This window comes from Diuraphis noxia, unplaced genomic scaffold, assembly GCF_037042655.1.
Source record: "Diuraphis noxia isolate RWA-SAM2 unplaced genomic scaffold, SU_Dnox_SAM2 contig0005, whole genome shotgun sequence".
Taxonomy (NCBI): Eukaryota; Metazoa; Arthropoda; class Insecta; order Hemiptera; family Aphididae; genus Diuraphis; species Diuraphis noxia.
The window spans coordinates 10,507,930-10,532,322 of NW_028301715.1; the positions used below are offsets into that span (position 1 = coordinate 10,507,930).

General features: G+C 25.6%; 1 protein-coding gene and 1 long non-coding RNA gene across 4 annotated transcripts in view; one reads left to right on the forward strand and one right to left on the reverse strand.

Moving 5' to 3' along the window:
• Positions 1-24,393, reverse strand: part of LOC149054884 (uncharacterized) — a 39,550-nt gene that overhangs the window by 10,624 nt on the left and 4,533 nt on the right. For all 3 annotated transcript variants that reach the window (XR_016191979.1, XR_016191978.1, XR_016191977.1), the window contains 2 exons: positions 24,159-24,249; positions 19,544-19,659 (listed from right to left, as the gene is read on the reverse strand). This is a non-coding gene — a long non-coding RNA (uncharacterized LOC149054884). The remainder of the gene's footprint in view (positions 1-19,543; positions 19,660-24,158; positions 24,250-24,393) is intronic.
• LOC149054886 (uncharacterized) lies at positions 16,654-17,103 on the forward strand. Its single transcript, XM_089228533.1, has one exon. The coding sequence runs from the start codon at positions 16,654-16,656 to the stop codon at positions 17,101-17,103; it is 450 nt and encodes a 149-aa protein (XP_089084659.1).

Sequence of the window (24,393 nt, forward strand, 5' to 3'; positions counted from 1 at the left end):
TTGTTATTGTAATGAATCTAAGCATTATGAAATTATTATAAGTTATATTAAATTTGTTTATTTATTCCATTTGTTAATAAAGAAGGACGGGCAATTATTTTATTACACCAAACATAATATTATCTCTTGTATCAATTAATAAATACTACTAGCACCTAAGTATCTATATTTGTTTTATTGTTTTTTATTATAATACTTTTTGATATATTACATTTTTTTATAAATTCTATCTGATGATAAGTATACAAAAATAATGATGTTTAATAGTTATATAATTTGTGTTGATTAATAAATATATACTTTTAGAAATCTTATATTATATATTTTTATTTATTAATATATTTTTTTAATTAATCCTTAGTAAATTCTACTCAGTTTTATAGATGTGTCTATGAAACTTTAAAAAAACATAACGTGAATATAATATTTTATCTATTTACTAGAACCAAAAAAAAAAAATATAACTGAAACTATTTGTTGTAATATTAATATTATGTTCCAGAATACCATAAATGGAATATAAACGTAATATATAGTATGGTTATGTTTCATTCATTGTTTCAAACAACACGGAATATTGCGTTATTGAAATGGTTTTGGAACTCTAATGGAAGTTCCGTAGAAACGTTTCAAAGTTCTCTAGGAATATTCATTTTATATTATCGAAACGGTTTTTTGACACTATGTATTCTCAAGAAAAATAAAAGAAGGATAATTAAATCACGATAAAATTATGTTTTTTAGTTGAACATGGTTAAAAAAGTTTATAAATTGTGTCCACAAAAATAAACTAGAGCTAAATTTTGAAAATAAAATTGAAAAGGGGGTATTGGCGACCAAAGGCGAATTATTTTTAAGGATCAAAAAAGAAATTTTGAAAAAATTATGGTCTTTAAATACACATTGGAGACTGCTCTATGTATTTTTAAGAAAAATAAACGAAATAAAATATGAAAACTAATTAATTAATGATAAAATTATGTTTTTTAGGGGCAAGTGGCTAATAAATTATTAAAATTGTGTCCACAAAAATAAAATAGAGCTATATTTTGAAAATAAAATTGGAAAGGGGGTATTGGCGGCCGCAGTCAAGTGATTTTGAAGGATCAAAAAAGAAATCTGGAAATAATTATAGACTTGTAATACACAATGAAGACTGCAATATGTATTATCAAGAAAAATAAAAGAAAGATAATTAAATCATGATTAAATTATGTTTTTTTGAGCAAGTGGCTAATAAAGTTTAAAAATTGTGTTCACAAAAATAAACTAGAGATATATTTTGAAAATAAAATTGGAAATGGGGTAATGGAGTTTGCAGGCAAATGCTTATTTTGAAAATAAAATTGGAAAGGGGGTATTGGCACCCTAAGGCAAATTATTTTTAAGGATCAAAAAAGAAATTTGGAAAAAAATTATTGTCTTAGAATACACAAAGAAAACTGCATTATGTATTCTCAAGAAAAATTAATGAAGAATAACTAAATCATGAAAAAATATATTTTTTAGTTGCAAGTGGTTAATAGGCTTTGAAAATTGTGTCCACAAAAATAAACTAGGTCAATATTTTAAAAATAAAAATGAAAAGGGAATATTGGCGCCCACAGGCAAATGATTTTTAAGGAACAAAAAAGAAATTTGGAAAAAATTATTGTCTTGGAATAGACAATGGAGACTGCACTATGTATTCTCAAGAAAAATTAATGAAAGATAATTAAATCATGATTAAATTATGTGTTTTTGGGGCAAGTGGTTAATAAAGTTTTAAGTTGTTTTCACAAAAATATACTAGAGCTATATTTTGAAAATAAAAATGGAAAGGGGGTATTGGCGCCCGCAGGCAAATGATTTTTATGCATCAAAAAAGAAATTTGGAAAAAAATTATTGTCTTAGAATACACAATGAAGACTGCACTATGTATTCTCAAGAAAAATTAATGACATTAAATATGAAGGATAATTAAATCATGATATAATTATGTTTTTTAGTGGCAGGTGGTTAATAAAGTTTAAAATTTGTGTACACATAAATAAAAATTGAAAGAGGGTATGGCCGCCCGTAGGCAAATGATTTTTAAGGATAAAAAAATAAATTTGGAAAAAATATGATCATAGAATACACAATGAAGACTCCACTATATATTATCAAGAAAAATTTATGTAATAAAATATGAAGGATAATTAAATCATGGTATAATTATGTTTTTAAGTGGCAAGTAGCTAGTAAAGTTTAAAAATTGTGTCCTCAAAAATAAACTAGAACTATATTTTGAAAAAAAAAATGGAAAGGGGGTATTTGCACCCGCAGGCAAATGATTTTTAAGGAACAAATAAGAAATTTGGAAAAAATTATTGTTTTAGAATACCTACACAATGAACACTGCACTATGTATTTTCAAAGAAAAATAAAAGAATAATAATTAAATCATTATAAAATTATATTTTTTAGTTGAATATGGTTAAAGAAGTTTATAAATTGTGTCCACAAAAATAAACTAGAGCTAAATTTTGAATATAAAATTGGAAAGGGGGTATTGGCAACCAAAGGCGAATTATTTTTAATGATCAAAAAAGAAATTTTGAAAAAATTATGGTCTTTAAATACACATTGGAGACTGCTCTATGTATTTTCAAGAAAAATAAACGAAATAAAATATGAAAAATAATTAATTAATGATAAAATGATGTTTTTTAGGGGCTAATAAATTATTAAAATTGTGTCCACAAAAATAAAATAGAGCTATATTTTGAAAATAAAATTGGAAAGGGGGTATTGGCGGCCGCAGTCAAGTGATTTTGAAGGATCAAAAAAGAAATTTTGAAAAAATTATGGTCTTGTAATACACAATGAAGAATGCAATATGTATTATTAAGAAAAAAAAAAGAAAGATAATTAAATCATGATTAAATTATGTTTTTTTGAGCAAGTGGCTAATAAAGTTTAAAAATTGTGTTCACAAAAATAAACTAGAGATATATTTTGAAAATAAAATTGGAAATGGGGTATTGGAGTTTGCAGGCAAATGCTTATTTTGAAAATAAAATTGGAAAGGGGGTATTGGTGCCCTAAGGCAAATTATTTTTAAGGATCAAAAAAGAAATTTGGAAAAAAATTATTGTCTTAGATTACACAAAGAAAACTGCATTATGTATTCTCAAGAAAATGTAATGACATAAAATATGAAGGATAATTAAATCATGATATAATTACGTTTAGTAGTCACAAGTGGTTAAAAAAGTTTTAAAATTGTGTCACAAAAATAAAAATTGAATGGGGGCATTGGCGCCCGCAGGCTTATGATTTTTAAGGTTAAAAAAAGAAATTTGGAAAAAATTATAGACTTTGAATACACAATTAAAACTGCAGTATGTATTCTAAAGAAAAATAAATGAAGGATAATTTAATCATGATAAAATTATGTTTTTTTCGTGGCAAGTGGTTAATAAAGTTAAAAAATTGTGTCTGATAAATAAACAAGAGCTATTTTTTTTTTAAAAAAATCGAAGAGGGTTATTGGTGCCCGCAGGCAAATGATGTTTAAGATTAAAAAAGAAATTTGGAAAAAATTATAGTCTTAGAATACAAAATGAAGACTGCACTACGTATTATCAAGATAAATTAATTAAAAAAAATATGAAGGATAATTAGATCCTTATATAATTTTGTTTTTTAGTGGTATGTGGTTAATAAAGTTTAAAAATTGTGTCCACAAAATTAAACTAGAGCTATATTTTGAAAATAAAAATGGAAGGGGTGTATTGGCGCCCGAAGGCAAATGATTTTTAAGGTTAAAAAAAGAAATTTGGAAAAAATTATAGTCTTGGAAATACACAATGAAGACTGCACTATGTATTCTAAAGAAAAATAAAAGAAGGATAATTAAATCATGATAAAATTATGTTTTTTTAGTGGCAAGTGGCTAATAAAGTTTAAAAATTGTGTCCGAAAAATATACTAGAGCTATATTTTTAAAATAAAAATGGAAGGGGGATATTGGCGCCCGCAGGCAAATGATTTTTAAGGATCAAAAAAGAAATTTGGAAAAAAATATATTCTTGGAATACACAATGAAGACTGCAGTATGTATTCTCAAGAAAAATAAAAGAAGAATAATTAAATCATGATAAAGTTATGTTTTTTTAGTGGCAAGTGGTTAAAAAAGTTTAAAAGTTGTGTCCACAAAATTAAACTAGAGCTATATTTTGAAAATAAAAATGGAAGGGGAGTATTGGCGCCCGCAGGCAAATGATTTTTAAGGTTAAAAAAAGAAATTTGGAAAAAATTATAGTCTTAGAAATACACAATGAAGACTGCACTATGTATTCTAAAGAAAAATAAAAGAAGGATAATTAAATCATGATAAAATTATGTTTTTTTAGTGGCAAGTGGCTAATAAAGTTTAAAAATTGTGTCCGAAAAATATACTAGAGCTATATTTTTAAAATAAAAATGGAAGGGGGGTATTGGCGCCCGCAGGCTTATGATTTTAAAGGTTAAAAAAAGAAATTTGGAAAAAATTATAGTCTTAGAATACACAATGAAGACTGCACTAAGTATTATCAAGATAATTTAATGAAATAAAATATGAAGGATAATTAGATCCTGATATAATTATGTTTTTTAGTGGCATGTGGTTAATAAAGTTTAAAAATTGTGTTCACAAAATTAAACTATAGCTATATTTTGAAAAGAAAAATGTAAGGGGGTATCTGCGCCCGCAAGCAAATATTTTTTAAGGATCAAAAAAGAAATTTGGAAAAAAATATGAACATAGAATAAACAATGAAGACGTCACTATTTATTCTATAGCAAAATTAAAAAAAAATTAATTAAATCATGATAAAGTTATGTTTTTTTCGTGGCAAGTGGTTAATAAAGTTAAAAAATTGTGTCCGATAAATAAACAAGAGTTATTTTTTTTTTAAAAAAATCGAAGAGCGTTATTGGCGCCCGCAGGCAAATTATTTTTAAGGTTAAAAAAAGAAATTTGGAAAAAATTATAGTCTTAGAATACAAAATGAAGACTGCACTACGTATTATCAAGATAAATTAATGAAATAAAATATGAAGGATAATTAGATCCTTATATAATTATGTTTTTTAGTGGTATGTGGTTAATTAAGTTTAAAAATTGTGTCCACAAAATTAAACTAGAGCTATATTTTGAAAATAAATATGGAAGGGGGGTATTGGCGCCCGCAGGCAAATGATTTTTAAGGTTAAAAAATGAAATTTGGAAAAAATTATAGTCTTGGAAATACACAATGAAGACTGCACTATGTATTCTCAAGATAATTTAATGACATAAAATATGAAGGATAATTAAATGTTGATATAATTATGTTTTTTTAGTGGCAAGTGGCTAATAAAGTTTAAAAATTGTGTCCGAAAAATATACTAGAGCTATATTTTTAAAATAATAATGGAAGGGGGATATTGACGCCCGCAGGCAAATGATTTTTAAGGATCAAAAAAGAAATTTGGAAAAAAATATGAACATAGAATAAACAATGAAGACGTCACTATGTATTCTATAGAAAAATAAAAAAAAAAGATAATTAAATCATGATAAAGTTATGTTTTTTTAATGGCAAGTGGTTAAAAATGTTTAAAAGTTGTGTCCACAAAATTAAACTAGAGCTATATTTTTAAAATAAAAATGGAAGGGGGTTATTAGCGCCCGCAGGCAAATGATTTTTAAGGATCAAAAAGAAATTTGGAAAAAAATATACTCTTGGAATACACAATGAAGACTGCACTAAGTATTATCAAGATAAATTAATGAAATGAAATATGAAGGATAATTAAATCATGATATCATTATGTTTTTTAGTGGCATGTGGTTAATTAAGTTTAAAAATTGTGTCCACAAAATTAAACTAGAGCTATATTTTTAAAATAAAAATGGAAGGGGGGTATTGGCGCCCGCAGGCAAATGATTTTTAAGGTTAAAACAAGAAATTTGGAAAAAAATATACTCTTGGAATACACAATGAAGACTGCAGTATGTATTCTCAAGATAATTTAATGACATAAAATATGAAGGATAATTAAATGTTGATATAATTACGTTTTTTTAGTGGCAAGTGGCTAATAAAGTTTAAAAATTGTGTCCGAAAAATATACTAGAGCTATATTTTTAAAATAAAAATGGAAGGGGGATATTGGCGCCCGCAGGCAAATGATTTTTAAGGATCAAAAAAGAAATTTGGAAAAAAATATATTCTTGGAATACACAATGAAGACTGCAGTATGTATTCTCAAGAAAAATAAAAGAAGGATAATTAAATCATGATAAAATTATGTTTTTTTAGTGGCAAGTGGCTAATAAAGTTTAAAAATTGTGTTCGAAAAATAAACTAGAGCTATATTTTTAAAATAAAAATGGAAGGGGGGTATTGGCGCCCGCAGGCTTATGATTTTAAAGGATCAAAAAAGAAATTTGGAAAAAAATATATTATTGAATACACAATGAATACTGCAGTATGTATTCTCAAGAAAATTTAATGACATAAAATATGAAGGATAATTAAATCATGATATAATTACGTTTATTAGTGACAAGTGGTTAAAAAAGTTTTAAAATTGTGTCACAAAAATAAAAATGGAAGGGGGATATTGGCGCCCGCAGGCAAATGATTTTTAAGGTTAAAAAAAGAAGTTTGTAAAAAATTATAGTCTTGGGATACACAATGAAGACTGCACTATGTATTCTAAAGAAAAATAAAAGAAGGATAATTAAATCATGATAAAATTATGTTTTTTTAGTGGCAAGTGGCTAATAAAGTTTAAAAATTGTGTCCGAAAAATATACTAGAGCTATATTTTTAAAATAAAAATGGAAGGGGGATATTGGCGCCCGCAGGCAAATGATTTTTAAGGATCAAAAAAGAAATTTGGAAAAAAATATATTCTTGGAATACACAATGAAGACTGCAGTATGTATTCTCAAGAAAAATAAAAGAAGAATAATTAAATCATGATAAAGTTATGTTTTTTTAGTGGCAAGTGGTTAAAAAAGTTTAAAAGTTGTGTCCACAAAATTAAACTAGAGCTATATTTTGAAAATAAAAATGGAAGGGGGGTATTGGCGCCCGCAGGCAAATGATTTTTAAGGATCAAAAAAGAAATTTGGAAAAAAATATATTATTGAATACACAATGAATACTGCAGTATGTATTCTCAAGAAAATTTAATGACATAAAATATGAAGGATAATTAAATCATGATATAATTACGTTTATTAGTGACAAGTGGTTAAAAAAGTTTTAAAATTGTGTCACAAAAATAAAAATGGAAGGGGGATATTGGCGCCCGCAGGCAAATGATTTTTAAGGTTAAAAAAAGAAGTTTGTAAAAAATTATAGTCTTGGGATACACAATGAAGACTGCACTATGTATTCTAAAGAAAAATAAATGAAGGATAATTAAATCATGATAAATTTATGTTTATTAGTGGCAAGTGGTTAAAAAAGTTTAAAAGTTGTGTCCACAAAATTAAACTAGAGCTATATTTTGAAAATAAAAATAGAAGGGGGGTATTGGTGCCCGCAGGCAAATGATTTTTAAGGTTAAAAAAAGAAATTTGGAAAAAATTATAGTCTTGGAAATACACAATGAAGACTGAACTATGTATTCTCAAGAAAAATAAAAGTTGTATAAATAAATTATGATAAAATTATGTTTTTTAGTGGCATGTGGTTAATAAAGTTTAAAATTTGTTTCACAAAAATAAAAATTGAATGGGGGTATTGGCGCCAGCAGGCAAATGATTTTTAAGGATCAAAAAATAAATATTGAAAAAAATATGAACTTAGAATACACAATGATGACTGCAAAATGTATTCTAAAGAAACATAAAAGAAGAATAATTAAATCATGATAAAGTTATGTTTTATTAGTGGAAAGTGGTTAATAAAGTTTAAAAATTGTGTCCACAAAATTAAACTAGAGCTATATTTTTAAAATAAAAATGGAAGGGGGGTATTGGCGCCCGCAGGCTTATGATTTTAAAGGTTATAAAAAGAAATTTGGAAAAAATTATAGTCTTAGAATACACAATGAAGACTGCACTAAGTATTATCAAGATAATTTAATGACATAAAATATGAAGGATAATTAAATCTTGATATAATTACGTTTAGTAGTGACAAGTGGTAAAAAAAGTTTTAAAATTGTGTCACAAAAATAAAAATTGAATGGGGGTATTGGCGCCCGCAGGCAAATGATTTTTAAGGATCAAAAAAGAAATTTGGAATAAATATGAACATAGAATACACAATGAAGACTTCAATATATATATTATCAAGAAATATTAATTTAATAAAATATGAAGGATAATTAAATCATGATATAATTATGTTTATTAGTGGCAAGTGGTTAAAAAAGTTTAAAAATTGTGTCCACAAAATTAAACTAGAGCTATATTTTGAAAATAAAAGTGAAAAGGTGTATTGGCGCCCGTAGGCTAATAATTTTTAAGGTTCAAAAAAGAAATTTGGAAAAAATTATATTATTGAATACACAATGAAGACTGCACTATGTATTCTCAAGAAAAATAAAAGAAGAATAATTAAATCATGATAAAGTTATCTTTTTTTTGTGGCAAGTGGTTGAAAAGTTTAAAAGTTGTGTCCACAAAATTAAACTAGAGCTACATTTTGAAAATAAAAATGGAAGGGGGGTATTGGCGCCTGCAGGCAAATGATTTTTAAGGATCAAAAAAAAAATTTGGAAAAAATTATAATCTTTGAATACACAATGAAAACTGCACTATGTATTCTCAAGAAAAATAAAAGATGGATAAATAAATGATGAAATTATTTTTTTTTATTGGCTTATGGCTAATATATAGTTTAAAAATTGTGAACACAAAAATTAACTAGAGCTATATTTTGAAAATAAAAATGGAAGGGGTGTATTGGCGCCCGCACGCAAATGATTTTTAAGGTTAAAAAAAGAAATTTGGAAAAAATTATAGTCTTGGAAATACACAATGAAGACTGCACTATGTATTCTAAAGAAAAATAAAAGAAGGATAATTGAATCATGATAAAATTATGTTTTTTTAGTGGCAAGTGGCTAATAAAGTTTAAAAATTGTGTCCGAAAAATATACTAGAGCTATATTTTTAAAATAAAAATGGAAGGGGGATATTGGCGCCCGCAGGCAAGTGATTTTTAAGGATCAAAAAAGAAATTTGGAAAAAAATATATTCTTGGAATACACAATGAAGACTGCAGTATGTATTCTCAAGAAAAATAAAAGAAGAATAATTAAATCATGATAAAGTTATGTTTTTTTAGTGGCAAGTGGTTAAAAAAGTTTAAAAGTTGTGTCCACAAAATTAAACTAGAGCTATATTTTGAAAATAAAAATGGAAGGGGGGGTATTGGCGCCCGCAGGCAAATGATTTTTAAGGATCAAAAAAGAAATTTGGAAAAAAATATATTATTGAATACACAATGAATACTGCAGTATGTATTCTCAAGAAAATTTAATGACATAAAATATGAAGGATAATTAAATCATGATATAATTACGTTTATTAGTGACAAGTGGTTAAAAAAGTTTTAAAATTGTGTCACAAAAATAAAAATGGAAGGGGGATATTGGCGCCCGCAGGCAAATGATTTTTAAGGATCAAAAAAGAAATTTGGAATAAATATGAACATAGAATACACAATGAAGACTTCAATATATATATTATCAAGAAAAATTAATTTAATAAAATATGAAGGATAATTAAATCATGATATAATTATGTTTATTAGTGGCAAGTGGTTAAAAAAGTTTAAAAATTGTGTCCACAAAATTAAACTAGAGCTATATTTTGAAAATAAAAGTGAAAAGGTGTATTGGCGCCCGTAGGCTAATAATTTTTAAGGTTCAAAAAAGAAATTTGGAAAAAATTATATTATTGAATACACAATGAAGACTGCACTATGTATTCTCAAGAAAAATAAAAGAAGAATAATTAAATCATGATAAAGTTATCTTTTTTTAGTGGCAAGTGGTTGAAAAGTTTAAAAGTTGTGTCCACAAAATTAAACTAGAGCTACATTTTGAAAATAAAAATGGAAGGGGGGTATTGGCGCCTGCAGGCAAATGATTTTTAAGGATCAAAAAAAAAATTTGGAAAAAATTATAATCTTTGAATACACAATGAAAACTGCACTATGTATTCTCAAGAAAAATAAAAGATGGATAAATAAATGATGAAATTATTTTTTTTTATTGGCTTATGGCTAATATATAGTTTAAAAATTGTGAACACAAAAATTAACTCGATTTCTTATAGTTTATTGAACAAATTATGATCAGAGGACGTTTTATTTATTGTGATTGACATTAGCTCATATGAAATACTGGTATAACACTTATATTGGTATAGCTTTAAAACCGTGATCCAAATTATGACAATATTAATCAGGTATATATAATATTTTAAGTAATAAGTATTTAAATAAATAATTATAAAAGCTAAATATTTTAATATAAATGTAGTATTAATATTTTCCTCGTTAATTTTTAAATATTTTTCATTGTTATGTTGACAATTTCGAATACCTTGTTAGTTAGTAAGAAAAGATCTATGCAAAGGTCACGACCAGTGATGATAGTCATCTATCATCACTTGAGCTCAACTTACCATTGTCTATAGGTACCTAACCTAAACAACCTCCTTATGACTTAATTAACCATCTGCATGTCCGCGGGGAAGGCAGTGCCGTAGCCAGGGTTAGGATTTGGGGAGGGAAAAAGTGTATACAGTACTATACACTCAATACCCCTCGGGAAGGCTGACTACGACACTGGGTTTAATAAGTATCAATCTGAATGATCGTATAAAAACAAATGCTATTTGGGTAACGCGTGACAAACGGATGGTTAACTAGGATACTTTGAATAAAAAGATCCTTAGTTGATTTCCGATATAAGTGTTTACTTATCAAGTTGTTCTCTTGATTGTTAACCTCTTAGAAATAGCTCTTATTATAAGATGCTGAGCCTCTTGAAATATTTTTCTCCCTACTAGATTTTTAGGACTTTAGTGCAACTGCCTCTTAGATAATATATTATGGATAGGGCCAGACCCATTTTTTTGGTGTACATAACTTTAAGCACATATTTATATGACCACGAGTGTCTGGCCGCGATGAGTGCATAAATGAGTATACGTGAGGGGAACTCTTGTTAACACATCCATAGTACATTTTATGAAGTCCTAATCAAAAATTGTCATCTAAACTCGCAAGTATGATTAGTTGTAAATTATACAAGTAATAACTAATAATTATTAAAGATTTATGTGTTTGAATTGTCTCTGACTTACAAAAGTCCTGTTGAACAGAATGAGAGAGCGACATCCTCAATAAAGCAAAACAACTTTTGTAATATTATTACCATAATGGTGTAATATCTAAATTATTTCCCCTTCCAACACACTAAAATTAAAATTATAATGCTTTTTTGGGCCCAAAAACGTCGGGTGGTACCATATTGGTAATTTTATTTTTATTTTTATATGGTACCTAATAAAAACGACCCTAAACACCAGAAATTGAATTATTACGATATTTAATATTTTTTTAAATGAAACGATCTAAAAAAATGTTTACACAATCTTTTCAACAATAAAATATTATTATTTACTATTTCAACATAACATTTTGCTGTGTGATTGGTAATCTTTACATAACTGTGTCTGTACATTTTTTATGACAAAGATCAATTGTCCAGAAGAAAATTTAATCATCTAAAATATCTCAAATTACATACTTATTGTTAATTATTATTATTAAAAAGTTATAGTATGAAGTATAATATCTCATATAGACTTAAACAATGTATAATTGGTTTCTTATTATTTTTATTATTACATAATATACTTTTTTTTTTAAACAAATCCTTTGGCAATTATATATCCATATTGCGTGTGTTTGTTTAGAAACACATGAGTTTGTGGGGTAAGGATTCGTCACTAAGAACCCAGGTGGTCACCCATCCAGGAGCTAGTGACGCCAGGCGATGTTTGACCACGGCAAACCACCGCGCCACACCATACCCCAAAATACAGTATACGACTAGTGTGCAGTGCACATACCAGGCCAGAGGCAATTTTTTTGTTTTCAAGATATCAACTGCATAGCCTGATTTTACTGTTTGGTTTTAAATACATGTAAATAAGACAAGGATTCGTCACTAAGAACCCAGGTGGTTGCCCATCCGGGAGCTAGCAACGACAGTCGATGTGTTGACCTTTAGGTCCAAAATTTATTTTTTTAACATATAGAAACCATATCTATTATATAAGATAATTAGTACTTGTGTACGTCTATTTTTCATCAAGTTCAAGAATGTTTTTTATTTTTATAGCTAATAATAACAACAACACGTATGTCACTTAAAATATTGAATACCTAGGAATAAATACATTCGTGAACAACAAAAATTTTTTTTTTTATTTCTAAAATCTTAAATTTAAAAATTCCATTAGATTAGTCGAAAAAGTATAGGTACGATTAACACTAGTATAGATTCCAACACTCAACTAAAATATTAATTTAATAATGATTGTATGTCTCAGAAAAATTAACTATCACCAGATCTTATTTCTTCTTTCCAGTATTAGGGATTTGGATTAATTTTAAAAAACTAGTAATATAAGTTGCTTTCAATTTCATAATGAAATTCTTTTAACTATTAATCACCTTCAAAAGTTGTTTTTCTTTTATCTGGACAAATTACTATTACTAATTTTTATTTTAAAACATTTTATGTTTTCTAGAGCAAAGACTTTTTATGCATTTTATATATTTTTTCTTTTTTGTAAGCTTTATTGTATGCTTATTTCTAGGTTAGTAATAGTACACAGCATATTTAAAAACTTATCTGATAAAATTCTAAATGTTTTTAGTGCATCTTTTGATAGTTTATCGAAAATCAAGCACTTAGGTAAATATTTTTATGGATCAAAATTTAATTATATTAAATATGAAAGAAAAATGAAATTTTTACTAGCTCTTTAATTTTTTTTTTTTAATATATACATTATATCATGTGTCTCAAATAACAGGGTACACTTTATTTCTCATTAACCTGTAAATATCTTTCAATTCTGTTTGTTGGACATCAAATTAGACAAATAAATCATAAATTCCTATATCACTTAAAATTCTTTTAAGTCATGTAGTTCTTCATTCTTTTTAAATGGAAATCCCTATTTTAAATATCATTTTTGGATATCATGAAATTCTCATACAAGGAAGGGCTCATCTGATATCATACCAACCTAGTATGTCGGGCTACAAAAAAAAAAATTCAATAATTTACAAAATAAATAATGCCATTATTACAAAACAAACCAAATTTACTGGAGACCAAACCAAAAAACCAAGAAGTATAAATAAAATATAAATAATCACCATTTAAATCACCATTTAAATCACCTACAAAAAATTATTTAAACAATTATACTTATATTAACCAAAAAACTATTTAATCAAAACTCAAAATTTGTAATCAACATCGTTATACTAAACAATTATAACTATAATATTTATAAGATTTAAATAAAAGTATTTAACGAATTTATTCACTTATGAACAGGCAAGAAATTATATCAACATATATAATATATATATATTCATACAACTTCAACAACAAAATTATAATTAATGACAAATTAATAAAGAAACACAGGCTCAGGTGTAACATAAATCATAATAATAATCATAATAAATATATGCTTTAATTAATAATAAAAGGTAGGATAAAGAAAGCCGTCATTCAAAATCCTTTTGATTATTATCAATTAAAATAGCAAACTATAGCATACCAATAACATATTATTAAAATGTAAGGATTTAATTCATCACAAAGTGGCGTCCAAAAAAGTGACTCTTATTCATAAAAGATTTAAATGATCATATACATTTCACTAAAATATCCCTGATCAGATTATTTTTAAAAAGAATATTTTAAATGAAGAATTAAACACAGAGTTGTTAAGATTCAAATCAATTTAAAATTATAGTCCAAACGATAACTAATAATGAATAAAATAAAACCCAGAAATGTTTAACATGTTTTATATAAAATAATTAAACACAGAGTTGTTAGGATACAAATAAATTTAAAATTATAGTACAAACGATGACTAATAATGAATAAAATAAAATACAGAAATGTTTAACATGTTTTATATAAAATAATTAAAAACAGAGTTGTTAGGATTCAAATAAGTTTAAAATTATAGTCCAATGACTTATAAAAAAAAAATATATAATCCAAATAAGATTAATACATTGTTTATAAAAGAATTAAACACAGAGACGTTTAGATTCAAATAATATAAAAATATATTATAACTATATTATTGTCCAAATGATGACTAATAATAAATAAAATATAATCCAATGATTAACCCATTTTGTAAAAAAGAATGAAACACAGAGATGTTTAGATTCAAATAAAATTAAAGTTATAGTCCAAACGATGACTAATAATAAATAAAATATAATCCAAAGGAGATTAATTTTACATTTTTTATAAAAGAATTAAACACAGAGAATATGTTTATATTCAAATAAAATTAAAATATATAGTCCAAATAATGACTTATAATAAATAAAATATAATCCAAAGAAGATTAATACATTTTTTATAAAATAATTAAACACACCGTTGTTAAGATCCAAAGAAAATTAAAATATATAGTCCAAACTATGAGGAATAAAATAAATAAAATATAATCCAAAGAAGCTTAAAAAATTTTTTATAAATGAATTAAACACAGAGATGTTTAGATTCAAATAAAATAAAATTTATTATAACTATATTATAGTCCAAATGATGACTAATAATAAAAAAAGATCTAATTAATATAATAACAAAAAAATTAAAATTATAGTCCAAACGATGACTAATAATAAATAAAATATAATCCAAAGAAGATTAAAACATTATTTATAAATGAATTAAACACAGAGATGTTTAGATTCAAATAAAATTAAAATATATTATAACTATATTACAGTCCAAATGATGACTAATAATAAATAAAAATAAAATTAATATATTAATTTAATAACAAATAAACTTAAAATTATAGTCCAAACGATGACTAATAATTAATAAAATATAATCCAAAGAAGATTAATAAATTTTTATAAAAGAATTAAACACAGAGAATATGTTTATATTCAAAGAAAATTAAAATATAAAGTCCAAACTATGATGAAAAAAATAAATAAAATATAATCCAAAGAAGATTAAAAAATTTTTTATTAAAGAATTAAACACAGAGATGTTTAGATTCAAATAAAATTAAAGTTATGGTCCAAACTACGACTAATAATGAATAAATTATAATCCAAAGAAGCTTAAAAATTTTTTTATAAATGAATTAAACACAGAGATGTTTAGATTCAAATAAAATAAAATTTATTATAACTATATTATAGTCCAAATGATGACTAATAATAAAAAAAGATCTAATTAATATAATAACAAAAAAATTAAAATTATAGTCCAAACGATGACTAATAATAAATAAAATATAATCCAAAGAAGATTAAAACATTATTTATAAATGAATTAAACACAGAGATGTTTAGATTCAAATAAAATTAAAATATATTATAACTATATTATAGTCCAAATGATGACTAATAATAAATAAAAATAAAATAAATATATTAATTTAATAACAAATAAACTTAAAATTATAGTCCAAACGATGACTAATAATTAATAAAATATAATCCAAAGAAGATTAATAAATTTTTATAAAAGAATTAAACACAGAGAATATGTTTATATTCAAAGAAAATTAAAATATAAAGTCCAAACTATGACGAAAAAAATAAATAAAATATAATCCAAAGAAGATTAAAAATTTTTTTAGTAATGAATTAAACACAGAGATGTTTAGATTCAAATAAAATTAAAGTTATGGTCCAAACTACGACTAATAATGAATAAATTATAATCCAAAGAGGCTTAAACATTTTGTTATAAATGTATTAAACACAGAGATGTTTAGATTCAAATAAAATAAAATGTATTATAACTATATTATAGTCCAAATGATGACTAATAATAAAAAAAGATCTAATTAATATAATAACAAAAAATTTAAAATTATAGTCCAAACGATGACTAATAATAAATAATACATAATCCATATCAGATTATCGGGAATATAATTCATAGTCCACTTTTAACAAATAATTCTGATTTAAATACAAAAGAAAAAAATAATAAATATCCAGAGATAACAACAATGATCAAATAACTGAAACAAACAAAGTTTACTTATCATAAGTGTTCATAATCATGGGCAAAATGAATTTTTCAATAATATTATCAAACAAATGTTTCTTTTTCAAAAATAATATCGAACTATAAGATTTCACCTTTGATATATCACATAAAAATGGTAAAGAAAACAGAGTATCAGACGGGTTAAAATCAGTGCCGCAACTAGCGGGGGGACCAGGGGAGCGTAGCACCCCCAAATAGGCCTCCTTTCCATTTAAATGGGGCCCCAAAAACAAAAAAATGTTTGTTTGATAATTATATTTATGTGTGGGAATTATATCAACCCATAGAGTAATACAATTACAAGAATAATATAATATTATATGATGAGTATCAATTATATTATTGGAGACACCGATAACCGAGTTTACTGGAGGTCACTGAATATTATATATTCGTATAAAGATATAAGTTCAGATTTTACAAGACAAGTATTATCAATAAAAGAAATATTAACTGATTCACTCTCAAAAATCAAAAGTATTAAAGAACTAGCAAAATGCATTTTAGAAAATGATTTAGGATCTCTGTACAAAGATGTTTTAACTGCTTGTGTAATTTTTACATCATTACCCGTAACAGTAGCATCAGCAGAACGTTCTTTTTCCAAGCTCAAAATTATTAAAAATTATTTGAGGAACTCTATGGCACAAGAAAGACTTACAAATATTAGTATACTAAATATTGAACGTAACAGAACTCAAGATTTGAATATAAATCAAGTAATTGACAATTTCGCCAACAAAAAAGCTCGAAAAAAGAACTTTTTAAAATAACAATTATTTATTAATTTGTAATTTCAAATGAATAATATTTTCAAGTAAATTTTGTTTTTTGTGTATTAAATTATTTTATACTTTTATGTTTACTAATATCAATATTATTTACAATAATTTGAGAAATAGAAAAAATGACTATTGATAATATTTAGTAATATAGTCACAAAAAGATTCAATAGTGTAAAAGTTTAAAAAAATTAATCTGGATATCATTAGCTAATTTAGTGGATCTATTTAAAGGTACATTTTTTATATAGTTAGTTCTGTGCAAGTGATTGTGAAAGGTATAACTGTATAAGTATTCCTGGTTTGTCATTGAGGGACATAAAAATGTATAGAATTAAGCGGTTTTAACAAAATTTATGTAGTCATTTACCAATCTATAAATAACTAATAAGAATTAATAATAATTATAATTCTTATAAATAATAATTTTAAATATGTTTTTTCTGTCAGCAAGGTTGTTCATATTTAGTATTTAATATTTAGCTTATATTGTGAATGTGTGTAAAAAGACACATCTTATAAGAAGTTTTATAATATTTTATTTACTTGTTAAAATATTTAATATTTTTATGATAACAATTTATGACATTCATTAGTGATTACAGTATTAATGCTTAAAAATTAAGTTGAAATCATAAAAGTAAGTAATTTATAAATGCATACTCTACAATAATGAAGATTTAATGTTTAAAAAACAAGAATATTTAGAAAAATTATAAATATAAATTATTACGGTAATAAAATTAAGTTATGACAAAATCCCTTTAAGAGGGGGCCCCCACAGTAAAATTTGCACTAGGGCCCCACAAAGCCTAGTTGCGGAACTGGTTAAAATACAATAACATAAATACCAACGGTACAAACATTGGAATCGACAAATCACTTAATTAGGTACGAATGTACGACATAAATCCATAAGATAATATTCATTTGATTGATATGATATTTTAATAAAATACTTATGTAATGACAAAGTCATACTTTTTACAAGACTTATAATAATGTAAACAATCAACAATCAAGAGCTTTTTTGACTTGCTAACACTTAAGAGAATGTCAGTGCATTTCTTTTTTTCTCTCTGACCCACGCACAACATATCAAATATTACGTTCACTATGATCATAATAATTTCTAAAATTAGTGAAATGGCCTCTTTTAAAATTTAAAAATACTTATTATTAATACCTAGAGCATCTTTTAGGCTCTATTTGAAGCGAGATATGAAAACTTTAAAATACTCATAACTCAATTAATAATTAAAGTATATTAAGCCTATGATATGCCCTAGATAAAAATCTAACCATTAATTTTTCTCTAATTTTAGAAATTATTAAGATTATTGTGAACATAAAATTTGATATATTGCGCATGAGTCGGAGAAAAAAAATTCCACTGACATCCTCATAATCGGCCTAACCAACCTTCTCTTTTTATTCTATCCCATAGTCGAAGGTTGTAAACCTTACCTAACCTGGTAGTATCACTCAAAGGGTCGAGTGACCTTTGCAATTTAAGATCCTTTCCTACATATTCAGAATTGTTAACATAACTATCCTACCTAACTATTCCCCTCCACCCCCCCTAATAACCAAATCCTCTCTCTCTGCCACTACCTCTCTTTCTTCCTATCCCAATCACACCCTCCCCTACTCTTATCTCACTGTCTCTCATAACCTCTCACAATTCTCTCTCTCTTTTTGTTCTGTTTCCCCACCTAACCTTATCATCTCCCTTTGACACTAACTCTCTCTCACCCTATCACTTTCACACCATCCCCCTCACCTATCTCTCTTACACACACTAGTCTTACATTCCCCCTCTAACCGTTTTTCTCACACTTGCACCCTCTCATTCACTTTATCTCCTTATCCTTCATCATCCTCTCTACCTCTCTCGCTCCCTCTCACACTATCCTTCTCTCGCACATCTCTTTACAATTCACTATAGTACCTACCTTACCTAACCTAACCTCACACTGTCTATCTCTCTTACTATCCCTCCTTTTCTTTCTCGCCCTTTTTCTCTCGATTTTTCTTCTGCTTCACTACCATCTCTCTACACAACTTCTCACACACTCTCTCACTCTCTCTCTCTCTCTCTCTCTTTCTCTCTCAATCTCCCCCTCCTATCTCTTTATCCTTCACTGCCCCCACTCTCACACTCCCAGTCCCTATAGTACCTACAGGTCATCGTACCTGATAATTTGTAAAAATATTTAAATATCATTGAGGAAATTATTAAAAAGAAAATTTTTAATATTATACCTGACCAATTTCCTAATTTTTATCATGATTTTATTGATAAATTGAATAGTGTTATACCAGTGGATACAAAACGAATAATTTAAAAATTGCAAGTAATCTATCCTCTGATCAATTAATAAATTAATAAAATAAAAATAAACCTACTGAAAAATAGAAAATCACTTACCCAATATCTGAATCTACTTTAAAACTTCATCTTCGAAACATTGTTAATAAATTTCACTCAGGCTTCACAACGAATATGATATTTAGTTGGCAAATCTTCACTGACGAATACCATCTCTGAAATTTCAATTAAATATTCAACAATATTTTCTGACCTATTCATTTTAGATTCTGAACGAAGTGATGAATGTATTGATTTTACAATGATGTGTGTGTGTGTTTTTTTTTTTGTGTCTGTACAGCATAACTAGTCGAAATAATGCTTCAACTTTAAACGTTGGGGGTGGTTTCCGATGTAAAAGTGAATATCCTTGGTGCATTATAGAGGTCAAAAGTAAACATTTCCAACAGTTTTCAAAAAAATCGAGAAAAACAAAAAAAAATAACGGAAAAACGGGAATTTCTACGCAAAACCAGTTTTCGACCAAATCGATTTTTTTATATGGTTGTAATTCAAAAACTGATCAATGTAAATACTTGGAATTTTCACCAAATGTTTATGTTAGTGATATATATATTATACAGTTTAATTTTCAATTGAGTTAAAAAAGTATTCTTAATATTTTTCTAAATAATCGGGTTAAATAAACTAAAAATTAAGGGAAAAACTGGAAATTTTACGCACAATCAGTTTTTTAAAAAATCAATTTGATTTTTGATGTATCTTTAAAACAAATAACCATTGATACATGAAATTTTCATCGAATTTTTATATATGTATATTCTATCCACCATGAAATTTTCAAAAATGTTTGACTTAAGTTGAACTATTCATAGGTATATGCAATTTTCGATAATTATTAGTTTTTTTTTTAAATTAATATCGATAAAAATTTATTTTTTGGCTAGAAAATCTTGAAAATTTAATACAAGGCTCTTAACATATTGTTACAATAGCAGTTGAAAAATAAAATAAATTAATAGTCACAATTTTTTTAATAAGCATTCAAATTTTGAATTTTGATAAAATACGTAAAAATTACAACAATTCCCAAATTGTTTTAAGCTAGAAATTCATAAAAATTTTCTTTTTAAATTTAAGATTTGAAAATTTAATACAAGATTCCTTACAAATTTGTCAATCTTTATCACAAAAATATGTCTTCCGGAAATTCAATTTAATTTTTTTTAGCATTTGAATTTCAAATATTAACAAAAATTCGTCAAAACCATGAATATTTGAAAATTATTTTGTAGTTCAAAATTCATAATATTGTTTGTATTTATATCTAAGGTTATAAAATTTAACACTAAATTTTCCATAAGTTTTGATTCAAATATATATAGAGAAAATTTGATACGTCATTATAGGAAAAATGTTTTGAGCGTTAGAGTTTTAAATTTCTATGAAATCGCGTAATGATAACGATTTATCCTCAAACTAGGTATATGTATATTTATGATAATATAAGGTATTATGAATTATGATAACTACATGCAATGTTTTTGGAAAAATTGATTAACCATGCCTTCTGCAAAATGCATCTTAATTTAAAAATAAAATAGTTTTCGACAAAATCGATTTTGATTTTTGATGTACCTTAAAACAAAAGACCATTGATACATTGATACATGAAATTTTCACCGAATGTTTATATATGTATATTCTATCCACCATGAAATTTTTAAAAATGTCTTTAGTTGAACTATTCATAGGTATATGCAATTTTCGATAATTATTAGGTTTTTTTTTAAATTAATATCGAAAAAAAATTTATTTGTTGGGTAGAAAATCTTGAAAATTTCATACAAGGCTCTTAACTTATTGTTACAATAGCAGTTGAAAAATAAAATAAATTAATAGTCACAATTTTTTTAATAAGCATTCAAATTTTGAATTTTGACAAAATACGTAAAAATTACAACAATTCGCAAATTGTTTTAAGCTAGAAATTCATAAAAATTTTCTTTTTAAATTTAAGATTTGAAAATTTAATACAAGATTCCTTACAAATTTGCCAATTTTTATCACAAAAGAAATGTCTTCCGGAAATTCAAATTCAATTTTTTATTAGCATTTGAATTTCAAATATTGACAATAATTCGTCAAAACCGTGAATATTTGCAAATTATTTTGTAGTTCAAAATTCATAATATTGTTTGTATTTATATCTAAGGTTATACAATTTAACACTAAGTTTTCCATAAGTTTTGTTTCAAATAGCTATAGAGAAAATTTGATGCGTCATCATATGAAAAATGTTTTGAGCGTTTGAGTTTTAAATTTTTATGAAATCGCGTAATGATAACGATTTATCCTTAAACCAGGTATATGTATATCTATGATAAGATAATATAAGGTATTATGAATTATTATGATAACTACATGCAATGTTTTTGAAAAATTATGGCTATAAAAACATTATACCTAGTGTATGGCTACTAAAACTCTAGTACCGAATCATTTTTATTTTAATAATTTTTTATACAAACTTTAATTATTATTGCAAATTTTAGTTTGTTTATTTATTTTATTTAAAGAATTCATAAATATTATAATTATTATTCTATAATAATTTTTGAAAGATTGAGTTTTATAAAATGAATAAAAATTCGATTGCAATCAATTATAGTTTGTTTATTTACCTAACCTTACGTAACTTCGTAATAAATAATGACTGTACAATTTTGAAGAAAATAATAACACCTGTGTGTATGTATTAGGTACTTAGGTAGATACACTATTTTAACAGATATTTATTATATGTATGATAACTAAGTTATAATATATGTTTCATAACCACTTAGTTCACCAGTCAGTGATCAATTATTTTAGTATTTAGGTCATAAGGCTTTATAGGTGTACCTACAATGTAATAACTTAATAAGTACCTATGCTATTAGATGTAAGATAAAGAATAAAGGTTATAAATAACTATAAATATCTATAATATACATAATTTATCAAAATAAAATATATTTTATTCTAAATTCCTGACTTCTAACGTTGGATATGGAACAAATTACCATTTACGAATTAAAATTGATCCCTATGAGTTTTGGAGACTGGAGTTATCAGTTAAAACGGATCATATTATAATTAACTAAATAAACAAAAATTGAAAAATGTCGATTACAAACACATACCTAGGTTATAATTATGAAATTATAATTATTATACGCCTAGCTACCTGAAAAACGACGCAGCTCGTTTATATTATTCGATCTCACGTATTTTAGATTCTGAACGAAGTGAAGAATGTATTGATTTTACAATGATGTGTTTTTTTTTTTTTTTGTGTCTGTGTACAGCATAAATAGTCGAAATAATGCTTCGATATCAAACTTTGGGGGTGGTTTCCGATGTAAAAGTGAAGATCCTTGGTGCATTATAGAGGTGAAAAGTAAACATTTTTCAAAAAAATCGAGAAAAAAAAAATGACAGAAAAACGGGAATTTTTACGCAAAATCAGTTTTCGACCAAATCGATTTTTTTATATGGTTGTAATTCAAAAACTAATCACTGTAAATACTTGAAATTTTCACCAAATGTTTATGGTAGTGCTATCTATATATAGTTTAATTTTCAAAAATTGTTGACTTTTTTAGTTATTTATAGACCACTGAAATTTTCAATTTTTTGAGAATTTTTTTTAAAGTGTCGGTAAAAAAATGTTGAACGACTAAAAAATTTGAAAATTTAATACACGGTTACTTATGAGTTGTTCTTATTGTAGCTAAAAAAAATTAAAAATCGTAAATCATAATTTTTTTTAATAAGAGTTTACAGTTCAAAATTTTACGAAATCTGTCGAAAACGCGAAAATTTGCAAGTAATTTTGAAGTTGAAAAATCATAAAATTTTTTGCGTTTATAACTAAGGATTAAAAATACAACACTAAGTTTACCATAAGTTTTCCTTCAAGTAGCTATAGAGAAAACTCGAAGCATCATTATAGGAAAAATTTTAAGTGCGTTTGAATTTTAAATTTTTTCGAAATAGCGTAATTCGTCAAAACCATGAATATTTGCAAATTATTTTGTAGTTCAAATTCATAATATTGTTTGTATTTATATCTAAGGTTATAAAATTTAACACCAAGTTTTCCATAAATTTTGCTTCAAATAGCTGTAGAGAAAATTTGAAGCGTCATTATAGGAAAAATGTTTTGAGCGTTTGAGTTTTAAATTTTTATGAAATCACGTAATGAAAACGATTTATCTTCAAACCAGGTATTCGTATATCTATGATAATATAAGGTATTATGAATTATGATAACTACATGCAATGTTTTTGAAAAAATTGATTAACCATGCCTTCTGCAAAATGCGTCTTAATTTAAAAATAAAATATATGTTTCAAAATAGAATATATGACAATATTTAAATATAATATATCCTAGACTGACAAATCATCTCCGTTCAAAATCGTTTTTCGTATACAATGATACCTATCATTGCATTCAAATTTAATCCCATCCATTACAGTAACCTACTGTACAGCAGAGCGACATCCACGACTTACCCGCTTTTTTAATTACGCGCTTAGTATTTCATTTCTATTTATCTGCGTCAACGATACTTGGAACTTGGGAATATATTTTTCGTGACGTTAAATATTTATTTAAAGCCTAACATAAGGTTCGAGACTCAAAAGAATATGAAAATAAACTTACCTCAAACATCGACTGTTTTTCGGGGTTTTGGTAAATCCGAGACGTGTACTCCGATACCGACGTAAGAACGCATCAGATACTTAATTGAAGTCTGAAAATATTATTAATTATGAAATTAAAATTATACGGAATACAGAATATTTTTAGTTCATGATTGATCTAGTGCTCATTGAAATTATAATTTTAGAATCTTTAATCGACTGCCACTTCTAATTCTGAAAAGACAATTGCCACA